The 20,689-nt window shown below is 45.0% G+C and overlaps 1 protein-coding gene across 2 annotated transcripts in view; it reads right to left on the bottom strand.

The window, feature by feature from the left end:
* Window positions 1-19,155, bottom strand: part of PCDH19 (protocadherin 19) — a 106,371-nt gene extending 87,216 nt beyond the window's left edge. For both annotated transcript variants that reach the window (XM_016195688.2, XM_016195689.2), the window contains exons 1-2: window positions 16,967-19,155; window positions 12,986-13,313 (exon numbers count right to left, since the gene is read on the bottom strand). In XM_016195688.2, the coding sequence (XP_016051174.2) occupies window positions 12,986-13,313; window positions 16,967-19,113 (2,475 nt within the window). In that variant the 5' untranslated portion in view covers window positions 19,114-19,155. The remainder of the gene's footprint in view (window positions 1-12,985; window positions 13,314-16,966) is intronic.
* Window positions 19,156-20,689: the final 1,534 nt, after the last annotated feature.

Below are 20,689 nucleotides of genomic sequence, written 5' to 3'. Positions count from 1 at the left end.
ATGGCTTCGTGGTATTCTAGCAATATATGTACCATAAAAAGTTGTTATTCACATATTGATGATATTTAGGATATTTCCAATATTTTATTTCTATAAATTATGCTGAGATTAACACCCTTGAACATGAATTTCTAAGCAGATCTAAAATTATTTCCTTAGGATAACTTCCAGAGGAAGAAATGCTAGATATTTTAGGGTTTTTAATGTATATTGACAAACCACCTCCAAGAAATTTATCAATTTCAATTCTATCAATTGTACTCCATGTAGCAATATATAATAATCACACCATTATCAATGTTTAATAGTTTAAAAATGACAGCTTGCACATCAAATTGTTGTCTGTGGTTCCCCTGAGGTAATGGATTGGTGAAGAGAGAGTTGTGAAGACTTTAACTTCTATTTTATACACTCCTGTATTGCTTGTAGTTTTTAATAAGAATATATAGTGTTTGTAATTAAAAGTTAATAATGTCATTTCACCGCTATTACTTGGTTACTAAGATTAGAATATTGTCATATTTACTGGACATTTGTAAAGCTTCTTTATGAATTACCTACTTGTGACCTTTGCATTATTTTTATATTGTGGTATTTGTCTTATTTATTGAATTGTAAAAACTCTTTCTATATTAAGGGTGTTGCTTAAATTTCCCCTTATCCAAGATATGTTCCCTGACCTTCCTAGAGAAACATCACTCCCAGCAGAACAAGTATACTTTCCCCTTCTTTATTTTCCCCCATATCCACCCAGCATATTATATATTTATCTGCTTATTGTTAGTCTGTGACCATAAAAATATAAACTCCGTGGGTCCAGGAACTTTGTTTTGTTCACTGTTGTATCCCCAGCACCTTAAATACTGACTAGCACCGAGTAATAATCGCCGTATAGTTATTTGTAAAATTAATAAATATAAGTTCTTTGTCTGCTATGGTTTATTTTTTACTTAGCTTATATTTTTGTACATACAAACTCTTTTTGAATTTGATGTAGACAAAGCTGCTGGTATTTTTCTTTGCATTCATTTCTGTTTCTTTTATGCTGCTGAAGTCTTTTATTTTTTCAAGATTAGATGAATATTTATGTTTTCTTCTAATAATTTTATTATTTGAGTTTTCATCTTAAAGTTTTAACTCTTAATCCATGGATAAATCCATGGATTTATTTTCTCATATAATGGGAAATAAAAAACACACTTTTTCCAATTGTTAATCAATTGCATGGCACCACTTAGTGAATAATCCTTACTTTGCCCATTGATTTTGATTTTTAAAATATATTTAACTTCGCATCTTGTCTCCTCAGTGACAATATAAGCAATGGGGGGAGGTACTTGCTTATACTTTCTCTATATCCCTCAGACCTGAGTACAGGATTGGTCAATAAAGAATGATCTACAACTACTTGGTGGCTAGGTGAATGGATGAATGTTTTCAAGCCCACATATTTTTTCTTGAAAGGACCTAACTACTAAACAATAAGTCCATTCGCTAAAGTCTAGAGGCAAATCATAGAGGATTAGGCTTTACCTAGAGCAAAGGAATACCCTTTAACAGCAGGGCTCCATAACCACTGTAGAAAGTCATCAGTAACAAAGCATAATTAATAACTCCTGACATCATACAAAAAGAATCACATAGAATTCGCCCTACCTTTAAGGGTCCCCTGAAAAATATTCTTTATGGGTCTTAAAAATAAAACAGCTTCCCAAGGGCTCCCCAGCTGACCTCCCCTTCCCCTGAAATAACAGTTGACTTCCTGAAGGAAATAGATTGCTTTGTTAGAGACAGTGCCCCAAATCCTACTAAATGTAATCCGTTAGCCTCCAACAGTGCACTGAGTTTAATAATTCTGGAATCAAATCTACTTTAAAAGAAAATCTACCTCATTTTTGGCTCTCAAGCAAAACCCCAAGTGCCCTGTATATATCGATTCTGTAGGGCTCACTCAGCCTCCTATGGCTTGAAATTAAAAATAACACGCGCAAAAAACCGTATTTTTATTCAATTCTGGCTTTTTGCTTATATCTACAGCACACAGAAAAATGAGCAAGGCCATTGTGAACTGCCTCTCATGCCAACAAATGCCACAAAGAGAATGACAATCAGTGAAATACATTGTTAAGCACAAATAGTAGCTAAAATATTTATCTCTGTTGCAAGGTATTAAAATGAGAAAACTTTCAAAGTGGAAGCTTCAAGCAATTGCATTAGAAGTTGCATAATTTGGTTAGACTGACCTTAGAATAGAATAAAAGCTGCTGATTTCCATAATGTTGGCCTTCAACAGCATGAAAGGTTAGATAATTTATCATGATATACAAAACAGTTCTCAAGAATATCTAACTTAAAAAGATCTCGGTGACTTCCAGCTCTGTGAATTTTGAGGTCGTGTGATAATCAACATAATTTATATTTAAGTGAATTTGTGTTCTTCTGAAAGGCCTGGTTTGCCAGACAAGAGGAGAGTATCTCCCACTCATCTCTAGAACAAGTTCAGACCAACTGAGGCAAGGTTAATACACTCATTGCGGCCTTTATGACAAAGCTCACATTGGACATGGAGGCCTATTTGAATGGGTATAGCACTGAGTTTTGATGTATCCGCTCACAACTCACATTGGACACAATATGTCACCCTCATTTAAAAGTTAAAGGGCTACACCTATTGTGTCACCTATCTTACCTAAGTCCCTTACCCTTAAGACCACCTCCAGAGCAGCCATTGTCATCACATGGACTCAAACCTCAATGCTGTAGGAAGCCCTCAAACCAATGCTGCAAAATTCATAGAACTACACTCAGAGTTGCAAGAGAGCTTGGAGATCCCCTGACCCAATCTCCTCAAATAAATGTGCAGGGTTAGTGCAATTTAGCACCTGCTTAGATTTTTTTTTTTAGAATCCTTGATGTCCTGAAGTCTGATTTCCTTAGTAATAATAGCTTTCAATAAACTAAAGTCCCTCTTTTATGAGGTTTCTAATTCTTTTTATCTCTCTTTTTTTTTTTTTGCTAGTGACCTCTTCCCCTATCTCAGAATTACAGATTTAGATTGCGATCTTTGGGGATACAGTGACTCGGGGTCACTCACTCATTGGAGATAACTGTCTTGATGGAGTTTGTTAGGGTCAAAGAGTAAGGAGAGCAAGGTATTGCAAGCATCACACGTATTTTTTTATCCCTTGCCAACAAATATGACACCATTCACAGCCACAAACCTTTGCAGTTCCAGTTTTCCTCCACCTTCCATGATCTCTTCTTGAGGTGCCAGATGGTCAGATGTGCAAAGACCAAGCCCCTGATGCCATTTCAACAACGCCCAGTGCCATAGTATTTATGGCTTGCCAGTTTTATAAGATTTTGCTCTATGAGGCCACTACACAGTGTATAGTTTGTGCAAAGGCAGTTTAGCTTTCTTTCCATTTCAGGCATTGCCTTATTGTTTTTCTTACTGCAACAAAGCACACGCATTTTCCCATTTCTAAAGAATTACCAGTAGAGGCAAAATTAGAAAGAGTGACCTAGAGGTGTAAGGACACACATCCCATTAGCAAGCTCACAAGCCACACAGAAAAACTGGTGTTTTATATGTACCATTTGAGATTTGTTTCTAAAGAGCTGTAACTATCATAAATTGCTTGGCAATTAAAAAATCAGGCAAAATCCCACTATGAAAGAGACCATTATTTAACACTAACACCATCGTGTTCTTTCCCCTGTGCTCTTAGGAACAAACATGGCCATTAGCACACTCCATCACTCGAAAGTCCATACTTGAGAAAATGGAAATGAACTAATTAAAGAAATGACCAATATAGCAAGATTACAGTCAATGCCAGTTTTCTGAGTGCCGCGTGCCTGTGTGGTCACCATGGCCCCTGTCCCTGGCAGCACAGAGGAGGAAATCCGTCTTCCAACAAGCCGTTCACCATTGCCTATAGCAAGATGCCTCTGCTTGTCCCTGCATTTCCAGAGCCCCACCTCCCTCAAACATGTCAAGCTTCACATATGAACACTAGATTGCAAAAACAAAAACAAAAACAGTTGCTTAAAGGTTAAGCCCATCACTCTAAATGCAGTCTGATCTAGTTTCCCTACTTAAAAATCTCACTTACAAAAGATATGGTTTTATAGCAAAGTATCTGTACATATAGGCAACCCAAACCAGATTTCCCCAAGCCGGGTGAATTAAAGAGGAAGAGAAAGGCTTGAAATAGAATCATGCCTAAAAGAGATAAAAGAGAAACTGAGCCTCCGAAAAATATGTCCAAGTAATTGAAATCCCCTATAAGTTTTTCCTAAGCTGGGTTGTATGCAAAACAATAATTATTTGGCTGCTTACTACTCAGAGCTCCCAAATAAAAATAAGTCCCCATGAAATCTATCCCTGCGCTTTACCAAATTGGGGTGCCCTAGCCTCACATTTGGGACAATCGCCCCCTGCTGTGACTAGACTTGTAAGTTTTTCCTTAAGGAGGCAACCAGCTGAGTGTCAAAGGTGAGGAGGAGGGTCCCCAAGACCTAAGCTCATAGGCTGTGTAGCATCAGGCCAGCCCCTAATGCCTCCATCACCACAGAAGCAGAATAAGTGAGAGATCCAGATAATATCTTCTTTTTTTTTCTCTCTCTCTCTCTCTCTCCCTCTCCCTCTCCCTCTCTATCTATCTATCTATCTATCTATCTATCTATCTATCTATCTATCTATCTATCTACCTACCTATCTATCTATCTATCTATCTATCTATCTATCTATCTATCTATCATCTATCTATCTAGCTATTGCTCTCTCTCTCTCTCTCTCTCTCACACACACACACACACACACACACACACACACACGCACACGCACACACACTCCCCTAAAGAGAGAGTCTGCCCTTTAGATTGACCTTATCTTCCTGCCAACTTACACAGGGAATCCATTTTATTCAGAAGAGCAAACTACACAATTGGAGAAGAGGTGCCCTTCATGCTCTGGAAATCAGATTTAGGAGGGAAAACGATCCAGGAAGCAGACACCGCCAAGGCCAGTGCTGGTGGCAGTGAGTGAGAGCAGCTTGCCACAGAACAGCGGACAGATGGGGCCCTGTGGGAGAAGCGGAAAGCTGGCCACCCTGGCACTCAGAGGCTTAATGGAGCATCAGAAGACTATGCACATCAAGGCAAGTGCTTATGAGGAAGCCCTGGTGCTAGTCCATGAGCACAGCTCAGAGGATGCAGGCCTCACACCACGCTCCCTGCCCGCGTCAGCTTCAAATGGTCTGCTCAAAACTCAAGACGGCTGCCCCTGCCACCTGTATGTCTGTCAATCTAACTCTCACTCTGATTTTTTTCTTTCTGGAAAGTAATTTTCTCCCTCCCCAAAGGCTGCATTTAAAAGACATCTGGGTGGGTGGAGGGGGAGAGATTAACCAAAGAACTCATACACATAGATGCACAACCCAAGGGCACAGACAATGGTGGGGAGAGGGGCTGGGGAGGGGGGCGGGAGGGGGTGGAATGGGTCATTGGGGAGAAAAAGGGACATCTGTAATATTTTAAACAAAAATAAACCAAAAAATGAAAATAAATAAAATTTCTTTCATATGTGCAAAAAAAATTAAATTAAAAATTAAAAAAATTAAAATAAATAAAAATAAAAGACATCTAAGAGCTCTTTCATTTTCGGAAGTAATTTCCAGGGTCTACTCATTTCAGGGAATCCTTATTGACTTGAGGAGCTTTCAGAACTTGGGGCAATGAAATGGGAGCCATCTCTTTCAGGAGCAAGTTCAACGGGCTAAGACAAAAGCACCCAGAACATTCCTGTTCTGATTCTGTTCTTCCAGCCACAGATGTACAAAACGCGAAGGGAGAGGGATCAGATGGAAGGAAGGCAGCTGCAAAGTTCTATTTAATGTTTTAAATCTGGAACAAATATGAAATGTTTTAAATTGGGGAGATACGTATCTGTTTCCCTGGGCTCCATGTATTTTAAATATTACATAATTATGTTTTTTTAATTAAGTGAAATTGAATGAAGAAAGCTAAATGGTGAGAATTCAAGGGAATAATCAATTAGCCCACCTTCCAAAGGTTTTGTAAATCCTGCCAAGTGAGGAATCTCACTTTAAGCCAACAAGGTATGTGAAAATCCAGACTTACTTACAATGGAAATTAGTTAGGAGTTGATTATCCCCATTACACAAAGGCTCTTTCTTTTGCAAAAGAATCCACCCCAGGGTTTCCTATAAATATGGATTGCCACCAATGTGGTTAACATGGGGGGTCTAATTTATAAAACAAACACTCGCTTGCTGCACAACTTCTCTGGAACACACTCCTATTCGAAGGTCCTCCTGTGGAACCCAATCAGATTTTCTGTGATGTGACAGAAAACACTTTGAAGTTTCACAAGAGGAACTTCTGTCAGACAAAAAGGAGTTCAGCTGTGTGGCTGGATGAGTCATTTGCCTTCTCTCCGTAACTCCATTTTCATGTTTATACAGTGGAAATACTGGTCCCTTCTGACACCTTTTCCAGGAGCGCTGTGGAGCTGTGTGGTCCTAAGCAATGTTTTTAAGCAAAATGCTGAATGAGCTTTCCTTATGGGAGCCCAGGTTCCTGGACCTGGTAGAGCTGCTCATCACATAGCTCCAGTACTTTCCTCACTGTTCCCTGGGGGGGGACACAGGGAAGCACTAGGGGCCTGGCTACACCCACTGGAAGCAGAGTGACCCTCACCACGCAGCCCACTCAAAAACCACTCGTAACTACACAACAGCCCAAGAGGAAATGTAACTTGAAGAACATTTCCCTCTACAAACAACTGATCCTCTGGGACTCTCACTTCAAGCCTCTCGATTGTTTGAAGTAAATGAGGCTCACATTAAAGGCCAGCCAGTCACACATCAAGAAATCAAGCTCCTCTCAGTGGGGGGAAAATGGTCGCCCCAGAGCCAGCCTCCCACCTCTCACACACAGGCCTCTTGTACAAATTAGTTTCATTTACACACATCTGAGAGACTTGATCCTGCCAAGCTTGGCCTTTCCTAAGCCCTGGAAGCTGAGATACACATGCAGAGGGGTCAACATCTGAAACTCCAAGCAGACGCCTCAGATCCACTGCAGTGCCATAATTGAAAGACTCCAGCTTTGCCAAGAGGTGACTTCATTCTTTTTCAGTCCTCTCTAATTCCTAACAAGTGATACCCCAACCCCCTAGCTTCAGCCACTAAGCACAGTATACTAAAGTCACAGCAAAGGCTGGGCAAAAGGCTACAGGTCCTCCCACCTTATAAGCCTAACTGACAACCGGAGAAAACCCAGGTGGAGCCCCAGGGACTCAAAACAAGTGGTCCTCAGATAAGAGGAATTCCAAAGCCTCAGAGCCCTCGATGAAAAACGTCCTGCCTCCAGTCCCCCGGGGAGAGAAATCCCAGGATCATTAGCAAGCTTCTGGCTGAGCTCAACTTCAGGGAAGGTGTATGGGGAGAGAAATGATCTCTAAGGTAACCAGTTAATTGCCAATAAGGAATGGTAATAATAAATTAGCAAATACTAATGTAAACTATCTGAGTTCTGCAGCAGTTGCATGGAGACGACAGAGGAACAGTTTATTCTGGAACACATCTTGCAAGAGGATCCCCACTGGGAACTACACTACCTGGGCTAGATCTCAAGCCAGCCAATAAGATACAATATAGGCAATGGGTGGCCCAGAATGCCCCTTAGTAGAGGTGGAGCCATCGTTTTTTTTAAATTAAATTTATTGGGTAACGTTGCTTAATAGCATTATATAAATTTCAGGTGTACAACTTTATAATACAACATCTCTATACTCCATTGTGTGCTCACCATCCAAAGTGTAAAAGTCAACTGGACTAAGCAATCTTGAAAAGGTGGGGGTTACACTGTTTTCCATTGCTTCTTTCTGCAGCCTGAGGCTTACTTGTGACCCACAGTGATAAGACTTAGATGGTTCCAAGACCCTGCCATAACAAGGAAAGTAAAATAAAAACACTCACTGGGAGGTTTGTTGGTCTGTTTTAATTGGAAGTAGTGCTCTGTGTTATTTTATTGCTATCCAAGCCAGCCTCAACATACTTATGAATTTTCTAGTGACTTCTGAATCTGACATCTGATGGGTTTGTGGCTGCTTTTCTAGTTTCTTAGCCTAGGGTTTCACTCAAATCACTGCAAATCCTAATTTTAAAACTGTTTTAGGGGCCAAAGCATGCTGAGCTATTTTTTTTTTTTCTTATTTTCTTCAAAGCCTAACTGGTGTTTTAGTTTCATTTTTTGCACTAAGATAACGTGCATTGAGACTTAGGGTAGGATAATTGGAAGCATTCAGTTTGGCCTGTCTCATATAACCTTGTTCTGCAAACTCTCCCACTGCTACTACACTGCTATTTATGAAACTGCTTGGTGAGTGACCACAGCAGAGCATGCACACACCCTTAGTAAGTCCCATATCAAAGATGCTACAGTTTGCTAGCAAAAGGTAGAAAAATAGACAGAAGTCAAGATTGAGTTTGAAACCAAAATCTAAATCCCTATGCACCTATGATTAGAATTCTGCAATATCTTGTCCACTATCACTCTCTCACAGCTATCAACTTAGGAATATTTAACGTTAGAAAACTAACATTTAAAAACACCTCATCAAAGAGACTGGGTGTATGGGCCATTTCCCCCGTTATGAAGGCAGGAAAAAGTCCCACCCCGTCTCCATGACCAGGAGAAGTGAGTTTCATTTTCTTCCTCCAGCAATGACCACAGCCTGGGTGATAAAAAGGGAAATGCAGGAATGCTGACTTACAAAGAAGTTACACTTTCCAGCATCCAGAGGTGCCCAGTAGGCATGCTTCGGGTCCATAAGTTTGGAATACCAGTCATTTACTATACCAAGAGGCCTCAAAAAAAAATTGAATGTTTTTAGAAAAATTTTAGCAAACTGACAAACTTACTTTCTTCTCCATTCTGTTTTTTTAACCCCCCTTTCCTTCTCTTCACTCTCCATACCATCCACCCACAGTCCCCCCTCCCGCGCGCGCGCGCACACACACACACACTCACTTTCACATATACTCAGTCTATGGCCTAAATAAACCAGTAGCCAAGGACTGAGTCCTCACCTTTCAATGTAGAATATTTAAAACATACCCGACATCTCTGAAAAATATTTAAAAGATACCTAATTCTACAAAACGCTTCTGTAAACAGCAAAGACATCCTCCGCTTTTCCTCCTCAAATTTGCGTACAAAATCCACATAACTTATTTCCTGACCAACATCAGAGGACTGGTAGATAATAATATGCAATCTGGGCAAGATGGTCTCTGTAATAGTAAAGGCTAACCTTCAATTCTCCAGATTAATGCCCCATTCCCTTTACCTTACCCACCTAACTGCGTTTGAAGTCACATTGTTGATTTCTAGAGCCACCGATGCTCACATGTGTCCACGCTTGCACTCTGATGCAAAGGATACGGCCAAATCGGCACCACACTTTGAGCGCAACAGTAAATCCACATATAAATGATGGCAGGGCTATCATGGAAGGAGGAGAAAGGGAATACTAAGGAGCTTGTAAAGCAGAAACACTTGTATTGCTTGTGGGTGATCTTAGCTCCCCACCTAGACTGAACTTTCTGAGGAAAACATCTACATATTATATTTATTTGGGATCCCCATGGTACCTGCCACACAGCTGAGCACACAGTAGATATTCAAACAGTGCTTACTGAGCTGATGTCATGCCATGGTGATAAACTTCAAAGTTGAATGGAGGCCTGTGAGAGAAGCAGTTCTGGCTCCTCTCTAATGCCATTTTGAGTAGCCCCTGCAACTATTCCCGCAGCTAATGAAAGGACTGGGTTTGTCACAAGGTAGACCAACAGAGGAACCTAATGTGTAGTGGCCTTTGGTCCCAATACTGAGAGTGAGAATGTGACATATGCTCACTAAAGAGATGTTATCCTGAATTGAAATGATCTGTTTACTTGTCTGTCTCCTGGTAAGCTCCCTGGGGTCAAAGATCATCTGTTTTATTTTTGTATCCTCGGCAAGTAGTACAGTGCCTGGCAGATTCTAAGTGTGTCATAAATGCTACTAGGTTGAATTAAAAGACAAATAAAAGAATGGTTTAATGAAATAATATGAAGGAAAAAATAAGATCTAATACAGAGATTTCCATAGAATCTTACATTTATCACATTTAAGCACTTATCACTCTGTGCTATAATTGCTTAATAAATGTTGGTTTCTTGAATTAATTCACTAAATAATGAGGAAAATATAAAGAAAAGGTAGGAAATACATCAGTATATTACTATCCTGGAAAAGGCAAATATCCCATTGTAGCTGATAGTAGCATTTATTACTCCATACAAATCACCTATTTGTGTGCTTGTCTCCCCGATTAGAATGTGCATTCCTTGAGATGAGAGACCATCCTTTTATTTCTCTAACATTAGGCCCTAGAGCAGCACCTTCCAAAGAGTATACACTCAACAAATATTAGTTGAATGTATGAATCAAACATTCCTGCTTTTCTATAGAGTTCACTGTACCTCAAGTATTCTACTTAATTCAGGCTGAGGGGCATCTGGTATGAGAAGAAAAAGAGAAGTGTCATTTTCTTTATGTGGGACTTTGTGACAGATACAGGTTAAGTTGCCTGATTCATGCATGGCTCTGAGTGGGCCTCTCCCCTTTCTGAATGAGTTTGTCAGTTGCACCCTCCAGGACCGCATATTAGAAATACACACTTAACCTCACTCTGTCTAGTATACATTGTCTTGGCCCTGACTAGCCCTAGACACTAGATCTGCATGATTTTGTTAAATAAGGAGAACATTTGGCTTTATAGTCAGGGATAGGATCAGAATTCAGACATTCAATGGCTTTTCTAAATAATTGAAGCAATGCTTTTGTTTAATTCTGTCATAGGAGAATTTCAGAAAGAACACCAAGATCTTAGGCAAACCATGCAGACGTAAGCATATGTCTCCTGCCACCTCCAAGGATCTCATAGACACCTAGGCTCACATTTCTCTAGTGTCTTCAACTGATTGTATAAGTAATCACCAAGCCCTCAGAATTCAATCCTTTTGTCCATCTCTACAAGCAGCAGCAGTTAGCACCTGAACCCACAAACTTTTACCTCCATTGCTTATATATCCAATATGAATACTGTAATCACACCACTTTGTAGGTCTCACCTATATAGAACCAGCCTAAATTCCTCTTTGGTTACAAGTGTCTAAGGAGTCACACTTAGGTATATAGGCTGTTACAACAGTGATTCTCCAATTATTGTCCTATTCAGAGGGCACCTATGTGTCAGACCCTTTACATTGTGCAATGTCATATTATTCCTTGGCCCAACCTTGCTGTGCCTATTTTGTAGATGAGGAAACAGAGACTCAGAGGATTCCATAGCAAGAGGTGTTCCCCAGATTCAAAATCACAATCTGTCTGATTCCACTACATAGCACTATCTCTCCCTCTCCATTGCTGAACCCTTGATGGTCCACAAATAGTCCTCCAAAAAGCCTATGGTCTAGTCCCTAGTACTATCCACTAACATTCACAATTGTAACTGAGCCTACCTAGCGTAATACTGGATTTTCAATAAATCCTTACTCATAGATTTATAAATTGAAACTCTTGGTGTTGTTCTTGCTGGCAGAATATAGTCAGTTTCTTATTAAAAGAACTGCTCTTTGGTCCCATTAATTCTGAGGAGAATTATTTTTCATGAACTAAGAGAAGCAATCGATGCAAGTGGTCCTAAAACCCTTTGCCTTTTGAAATTGATACAAATACTATGAGGCCATTTTATGTGCATCATAGCCCAGGTATGTCAGGCTGAATTATTTCTGAGGCAGGAAAATGTCACTGAAACAGCACTTGCCAGAGAGTTATAGAGCCCTGTGATCTAGTCCTCTCTCTCTCTTGATGTCCCGCTCTGTGAGTCTGAACAAGTTCCATAGCATCTCTGGATCTCCATTTCATCATCTACGGAAGGGCACTGTATCAAGACACCTGATTGCAAGAATCAAAGGAGACAGTGGTGGAGAAGGTACTTCATTAAATGTGGAAGTACTCTCCGAGCATGCAGTATTCCTTGCATTAGTGGCCTGAAAGAGGGCATATTTCTCCCAGTGCATCAAATTTTCAACCAAAGAGGGACTTAAGCAATTCATGGAAAAATAAAATCAACTTAACTGTTATTTATAACCTTTCACCCAGCCAGTCACCCACCCAGCATCATCCACATTTTCAGCCTAATACCCTGAGATATTTCCATAAACAGCAAACATTGGACCATATAGTGTTCTTTAAAAATGCTTCCATTTTAAAACATTCATTCTCAGTAAAGGGAAACATAGTTAATTTAAATGCATAGTTAATTCCTGAAATTTTCATCATTAATGACAGTTTTAAGCTCCCCATTTGACAAACATCACCATAAGAACTACCAAGACAAGACAGAGTGGCTTTTTTAATTTTTTCCTAGCCTCCCTATAGCCATCCCCTCCATATTTTCGGCAAAACATGCATAATCGCCAAAGAAAAAGAAAACGTGAGCTTTGGAAGGCTGACTCGCTCTCTCCCTGGGAAACTGGCCCCTGAGCATTCCAGTGTTCATCCATCTTTAACACTACTTGCTGACTTTTTCTCTGCCATTTTAACTGACCGGCAAGCCTGCCTTATTTGCAACAGGTGGAGCAAATTCAGATTATGCCAGAATACCTAATACAGGGATTTCAAAGGCGCAGCCCCCTTGAGCTTCCACTCCCCAAATCCACCCCTACAAAGGCCCAATACGTTGGGTTACCCTTTGCTCCGAGAAGCACTGATAGTGTGCCTGGATTATGGAAACGGGTTTAGGCAGAAAAGTTCTTCCTATCTTTGCCAAGGAAGGCGCCAGGGTAGAAGCCTGTGGGAGAAGCTTTGGGTGAACCTCACAGAGCCACTTAGATGCACTCACCTCGGGCAGAGGCACGCCATTGATGATCAGGTCTGGCTGCTGGGGGCCCTGGCTGTTGAAAGAGTGATGATAGATGTGGTTGGCGCTAGTATTGCGGGTATTCTGGTTCTCCACATTCAGGAAAGTGCTCTCAGAGCGGCGGCAGCCCAGGGGCAGTGTCTGCTGGTGGTAGTCGAAATAGTTGAGGGACGAGGTCAGGGAGGAGCAACTGACAACGTTCATCTTGTCTGTCTCCTCCACATCCCGGGGTACCAGGCGAATGTCATTCTTATTGATTTTTTTCTTCTTGCTTGATTTCTTTTGATGCCCATAGGAGTACTCAGCGATTCTATGTGACAGAAAAGGCAGCATGTATCGCTAACGCCCTCCCAAACCATGCATTGATTAATAAACATTAAGTACCCCAGAAGTTGCACCCCATCTCTGCTCCAGCTTCCTATCCGGGAGGGCGCATTACATCATCGGGTTTCTCCCTGTGCTCTTTACATTTGAAAACAAGCTGAGGGCCATAAAGTTTTCTTATTAAACATAGTAACCGCCCGCCCCACCCCACCCCCAAACCAAAGTTTCTGCACTTTAGATTTGGAATTTTCTCGTTGAGAGTGGCCATTTGAGAGGGTGGGGGTGGGGGGGGCAGGGAAAGTTGAGCCTATGGGAGAGAAAGCATAAAAATGCTCAAATCTGGAACTTCCCTGGAACCCAAAGTAACTCCTGGGTGAAATAAGCAGCAAGTCCTAGTTAAACGGAGGAAGGATTAGAAAGAAATACAAAATAACCCTCTTTTCAGTTCCTCCAGACATATGCCATGTGGCCAACACCCTCGGTTAGGTTCCTCCGGTTGACCTGATGAGTTTTGGGCTGGGGTAAGAGAACAGGCCCTGTCCTTTGCCACATCCTTGGCTCCTCGCCTCCACACCCTCCTTCCCTCTACCGTAGCCCTGCTCCCTTCCACTCCCCACCCCAGCCCGCCTCTCCTGGAGAAACCTGGTAGCCAAACCCACTAGAACGAGGGGAAATGCCTCTTTACCTCTTTCCCCTTAGGCTCACTTTCTCCTCAGCCTTTCTGTCTTGCTCCTCGCTAATGGGAGAAACCGAGATGCAATGCTGACACTTGCTGTTTTGTCCTTTTATAAAACAGCCCAGGAGACAAGTGATGCTTAAACAATTACTGCAAAGGAATTTAAAGGTTAGTGCATTCAGCATCCTTCTCCATTCAGGTGTACCTACAAGCAGCTGTGCTGCAACTGGAACATAAAGAGCTCAATTTAATTAACACTGACACAGACCCAGCAACGTGCACCAAAGACACCAAGCATTAAGAGACTTGTCAAAAGAAATACATGAAAATGTAGCCAGATTAGCAAAGTCATTCATTATTTTGCACACAATGATTCAGCCTATTGTTTGGAAATTCAGTTTCTGGGCAATAATCAGCAAAACAATAGGGTTAATAAACAATACAGGTGGATCTCTACAAGGGAAAGACTGTGCCTCTATTCTCACTGGACAAAGCTAATTGTCTGAATACAAAAAGAGAGCCCCAATTCAAGCAGCAATTGCAGATCATCTCACAAGTCTCATAAATGAGTGCATTTGAGGAAGAGGTTCTGCAGATGCTGACAAGAAACCTCTGCCTAGTACATGGAAAGACAAGCTCTTCAACTTTAAGTTTCTAAAAAAGTCTGAGCAGACAGGGACATCACATATCTCCAGAGGCAAATTCTTGCTGTGCCCCTGTGATCTTCCAAGAGCTGAGCAGTTGTGTCCCCCTCACCCTTTAGCTCTGTGTTCAGGCCAACTTGCAGTGATGGCAAACTGATGCTCCTGGGTCTTGGGAGCAGATTAAATCCCAAAGGCCCCAGGATGGGGGTTGATTTTCTCTTCTAATCTGTTTACAGAATCAATGGGAAGTTCTAATCATTTTGTTTACCCATGATGGGTAAGTTTGGCAATGCCCCATCCAATTATTCAGCTGAGGCAGTCATTGGGCAGCCTTGTCTGTATTGACCAATTATTTAATTAAACTGTACTTCATTAATCCCAAACCATCACAGGGAACAGAGCTCTTTACAAAATTCACATGTGAGTGAAGTTGGAGAGCACTGTGACTTTTTTTTCCTATTCAAATGCTCTCGTCCCTGTTTAATGATCTTCCTGGCAAGCTCTAGGAAGGAACTCTCACTTCTAGCCATACATCACCAAGAGGTGGCAAAGCCTTCAATATCTTTATCTCAAGCTGATTTCTTTTTCATCAAGGAAAGGGTCTTATGCATTTACTTTATGCTCTGGAAATGACCTAAAAAGAACCCCCTCTATCATTATCTCCACATAAATAAAACTGTATAGACCTCACATTTTTCTCCTATAAAAATCACCACTGGCCCTTGCATGTTTCAAAGGTAAGAAGAGCAATATTAATTTCCATGTTTCCCATCTGAAATGACTTGGAGCTGAAGAAAAGTCACGGCCATTTCAGTAGTAACAGGATTAAAGCATTTATGAGGCATTGCAGCTGCTCTTTTGTGGCACCTGATTGATATTCATGTGTGGTTAGCATTTGTCTACTAACTTGTGTAACGCAGAGAATAGTAAAAGGGAAACAATAATTGCATAGCTGTTACATATTCAGGGGGCTCTGATTCACAAAAGTGTGCATTTCAGATGGTGTAAAATACAAATTGGACCTATAGGAACATATTTTGACTAACATGCAAGCACAGATGGCACAAAAGACACACTGGATGTGTAGGTGTGTTGAAAGCGCACACACACCTTAGTTAGAAATAGCAGCAGCATTCATTTTCAGAAAACTAAAGAAACAATTTTTTCAACCGTTTCGATGAGACACTGCTGGAAAAAAATTACATGTATTATCCTAAATTAGATTCTAGAAATACTTAGATTTGTTCTATCCAATTGTAAGGAAGGGCTTCAGTGAGACCTTCTAATGTGCTTATCATAAAATCTTTTTTAAAAAGCAGTATGTGCTATTCCAGTTTCCACAATTTCTTCCCTCCCCCCCCCCCCCCCCCCCCCCCCCCCCCCCCCCCCCCCGTCACACATACACACACACATCCTGCTCACAGTTGAAAGGAGACTGTAACACAATAGTCCATAGTGACATCCACTGGTAGGGAGCAGATCTCAATACAACAACCAGTCCCACATTAGAGGAAAGCACCACCAACTCCAGAAGTTTGCTATTTTTTAAAAAAACACAAACATCTGGATGTAAAGTCCTGTCCCTCATTGGGATGTTTGGTCTGTACCTCACCAACCAACCAGATATTTGAAAGCATACACATGACTGTTAGACTTTCACTTTACATAGCCAGGTGTTTGGGGAGTGGATACAAAACAAGCCAAGAAAACACTAATCACCTGCTTCCCCACCCATTCCTGTTCTTTCGTCTCCCCAACTGTCAGTTTCCTACCTTAGATTTCCACTCACAGGCTTTTTTCACACTCTATCTCTACAACATGATGGCAGTGATCAGCACTCTCTCTCCTCTCAGTATCTGTCCCCAAAACAATGTGACCCTGAAATCAAGACTTAGTACTTGGTGGTTCTGGGGAAAATCAGTCAATCGATATATCTTTCTCTCCCTCCCTCCCTCCTTCCCTTCCTCCCTCCCTCCCTCCCTTTCTCCCCCAACCCCGTTTTTTTTTGTTTTTTTTTTTCTTGCCACAACTTCATGGAGACAGCTGTGCAAATTTTAAAATGATAATTGCTTTGCTGCTCATCATCATTATGTGACAGAATCCATTGAACAGTAAATGATTATCTTCCAGCAAATTGTCAGATCAAAAGAATTGATCAGTGTAGACTGCCACAAACTTTCCCCCCTCAGAAAAGAAGAGCTGTAGGTACCATGCATGCATTTAAGTAGGAAACAAAAGCACTGGGATTTTCACACAGCGACACGGATACACCTTATTCACTAAAGACAAAAAAAGGAAAGAAAGAAAAGTTGGCTCTACCTGCAGTTGTAGGTCCGGATCTCTTTGTTGTCCCGCTTGCACTTGATCGCCACGAAGATCATAGTGACAAAGAGGATGCCGGCAATGGAGCCTAAGGCAATAATGAAAATCAGGGACAAGTTCACTGAGCCCATGGACTCTTGGGCATCGAGAGCAGGGGACAGGTAGATTAGGACGAGCGCAGAGGCGGAAAGGGACGTCTTGCCGTGGTCGTGGGCCACCACAATAAGTTCATAGGAAGCCTTGGAGCTCTCGCTGAAGGTGCGAGTGGTTCTTACTTCGCCGTTGACCTGGTCTATTTCAAAGAAGCCACGATCTCCCTCGGTCATGTCGTAGGTGACCCGGCCGTTCTCGCCCTCGTCATAGTCCTCGGCTTTGACAATGGTCACAAGATAGCCTATGCCGGAGTTGCGGGGGATGTAGATCTCAGCGGTGCCATTGATCAGTGGTGGGGCAGTGATGACAGGGGTATTATCATTGACGTCGAGGATGATGACCCGAACTGTGGCGTTGCTCTGCAGCGAGGGCAGGCCGCCGTCTTTGGCCAGTACCTTGAATTCAAATGCCTTGGTCTGCTCGTGGTTGAAGGATCTCAGCGCGTAGATGTCGCCGGAGTTGGGGTTGATCGAGACATAGGTGAAGACAGGCATGTCTCGCACCTGCGACGGCACTATCTGGTAGGAGACACTACCATTGAGACCCAGGTCGGGGTCTCGGGCAGATACAGACAGAAGATAGGCGCCGGGCGTGTTGTTCTCCTGCACAATGACCTGGTAATAGGGTTTGGAGAAGTGCGGGTGGTTGTCGTTCTCGTCGGTGATGCGCACAGTAAAGGATTTGGCACTCTGCAGCATGGGCACACCGCCGTCGCGCGCCTGGATCGTGAGGTTGTACTGGTCGTGCTGCTCGCGGTCCAGCCGCCCGTCCACCAGGATAGTGGAGAAACTCTCATACTCTTGCAGCCGAAAGGGCACGTTGCCCAGCAAACGGCACTGCACGCGCCCATTGAGGCCGGAATCTCGATCAGACACCCTCACCAGTGCAATCACATAGCCCGGGGGGGCGCTCTCGCTCACCTCCACCAGCTCGCTGTTGACGGACAGCAGGTTGATTACGGGCGGGTTGTCGTTGGTGTCCAGAATGTTGACGGTGACCTTGCAGTGTGCCGGGATAGAGTTGGGCCCCAGGTCCTTGGCCTGCACGTCCAGTTCGTACACGTGGCCCTCTTCGTAATCTAGGGCACCGGTGACCGTGACGAGGCCACTGTGCGGGTCGATCTGGAAGAGCTCACGGGTGCGGTCATTGACGTAGCCATAGAAGGAGTAAACCACCTGGCCATTGGTGCCTTCGTCTGGGTCGCTGGCGTTGAGGCGGATGACCGGTGTGTTTGGAGGTGAGTTCTCTGGCACACTCACCGAATAGGTGGACTCGCTAAACACCGGGTTGTTGTCATTGGAGTCGGTCACCTTGATGTTGAGGCCAACAGTGCCCAGGTGCGGCGGGTCGCCGCCGTCGAGAGCAGTGATTCGAAAGCTGTAGTGCGACTGTGTCTCACGGTCCAGGCTCTTCTCCACCACGAGTTCAGCAAAGCGTGAGCCATCGCCGCGCGTCTTGATCTCCAGGCCGAACAGCTCATTGGGTGTGAGCTCGTACGTCTGCACGCCAAAGCTGCCGGAGTCCGGGTCGTAGGCGCTGTCCAGCGGGATGCGTGTGCCCGGGCTGGCCGCCTCTGAGATCTCCAGCTCGATCTGTGCCGCGGGAAAGCTGGGCGCGTTGTCATTCAGGTCCTTGATCTCCACCTTAATCACACAGATCTCCATTGAACTGGACATGACCTCGAGTGAGATGATGCATTTGGGGCTCTGGCGGCACAGCATGTCTCGGTCGATCTTCTGCTTGGTGACCAGCAGGCCCGAGCTGGGGTTGATGTCCACCAGGTGCGGAGCCGAGTTGGACACCACACGAAAGGCAGAGGCCTGCCGTGGATCCAGAGCGAAGCCCGCCTCGCGGGCGTCCTTGGCCACGTTGGCGATCACCGTCCCGGCGCGCTGCTCCTCTTCTACCGAGTACTTCAGGTTAATGAGGGCGGCCGCCTGCGTCCACAGTACGGCCAACAGCAGCAGCACCGGCAGCAGGAGCGACTCCATGGCCGCGCGGGGCTCTGCCTGGCCTCGCCTCTCCACGCCCCTCCGAGACCGACGCCGCCGGCGCTCCAGCTTCCCGCTGACTTGGGCCGCCTGTTGCGCGCGCCCCGGGGCCCCGGAGGCCTCCGGAGGAGTCCCACCCAGGGCGGCCCGGCGGCGCGTGGCGGAAACCCGCGCCGGCTCCAATGCTGAGGTTTCAGCGGACTCGGTGAGGGCTTGCGGGGGGCCCGGGGGCTCCCGGGGCCCGAGGGAGCGCCGAGCGGCCCCGAGCCCCCACCCTCCAGCCCGGCTACTCAGTTTTCCCCCTTCAGAGTTAGCCAGGTGCGACTGGCCGCAGCGGCTCAGGGCTGCGGGTCGGACGGCGTCTGAGCGGCCGGGTTGACGCGCGGCCGAGTCTGGACCGAACTTGGGGCGAAAGCGGGGAGGGCGGTGGGGGCGCAGTCTCTCAGGCACAGCCCGGCCCGCCGCAGCGCACCGGCACTGGGGCGGTCGAGCGCGTAGTCTGTGCACCTGGCATGCGCAAGGGCCTCTCCCCAGCGCTCCCGGCTCACTGCGGAGAGGGGACCCGCCTGGAATGCGTCCTCCGGGGAGCGGAGGGGACACAGTAGCCTTTTTGAGGCGGCTTGGGAAGAAACGGGGATCGCAGGTGGGAGTTTGAGTTGCTGTCAAGAGCCGCAGGCGCCCAGGTTTCTGGCTGAGCCGGATGGCAGTCCCAGGGCCGGCAGAGGAAGGTGGAGGGCAGAGAGGCAGCCGAGAAGAGCACGCTCCCTCGCGCAGAGGCTGGCTTCAGAAGGCTTGGGGGGCGCGTCCGTCCAGGATCAGAGGTGGGTGCGGAGTCCTCACCACAAAGCAGTTCGACTGCGGGCGTTGCGTCTCAGATATCAAAGTTAGTAACGCAGCCCGAGCCTCCACACCAAGTTTGTGAAAACCGGACGTTGAAAATTTGTCCAAGAAAATCAAAGTCCGGGTCTTTCCAATTGCCCGAAGGGGGGGGGGGGTCGGGGAATGGGGAGGAGGAGAGGGGAAGCGACCACAGTACCGGCCAGGAGAGGCGGGGCCGACGCCGCGGGTACCAAGGGCTTCTCCTCCACCCTGGGTCTGGGCTGGGATGTCGCTCCAAGGGCCGCCGCCGCCGAGCCGCCACCGCCGCCGCCGCCGCCGCCGCCGCGGGAGGAAGCCCTCCTAGCTCAGTCGCATGTCGCTGGGGTCTGCCTCGGCAGCTGCCGCGGTCGACGGTTTTGTCGCCACCAAAGTTTACTTGCGGGAGCGTCTTGATTCCATCTTCCCGGAGAGGCGCTGGCCGCTCTGCGTCGGGCTCCCTCCCTCTCAGGCGCTCGTGCACTCGGAAGGTCTGCCTCGCTCTCTCTTCCTGTCTCAGGTGGTGTGTGAATGTGCGAGGAGAGGGAGAGTGAGTGTGCGGTGCGGAGAGTGTGAGTGTGGAGTGTGAGCAAGCAGGGGTGGGAGGTTTCGTAGCTCGGATGAATCCGCTCAGCCGGTATGCCACGGAAAGCGATGCGTCGAGGGCAGGCGTTGGGCTAGGGACACCGGTGCCAGTGCCCCCCGGGTAAGCCGGGCATGG

The sequence above is a fragment of the Miniopterus natalensis genome, chromosome X (genome assembly GCF_054644295.1).
Source record: "Miniopterus natalensis isolate mMinNat1 chromosome X, mMinNat1.hap1, whole genome shotgun sequence".
NCBI lineage: Eukaryota > Metazoa > Chordata > Mammalia > Chiroptera > Miniopteridae > Miniopterus > Miniopterus natalensis.
The sequence above is the reverse complement of the archived record's forward strand: the minus strand, read 5'-3'. Positions and strand labels throughout refer to the sequence as shown.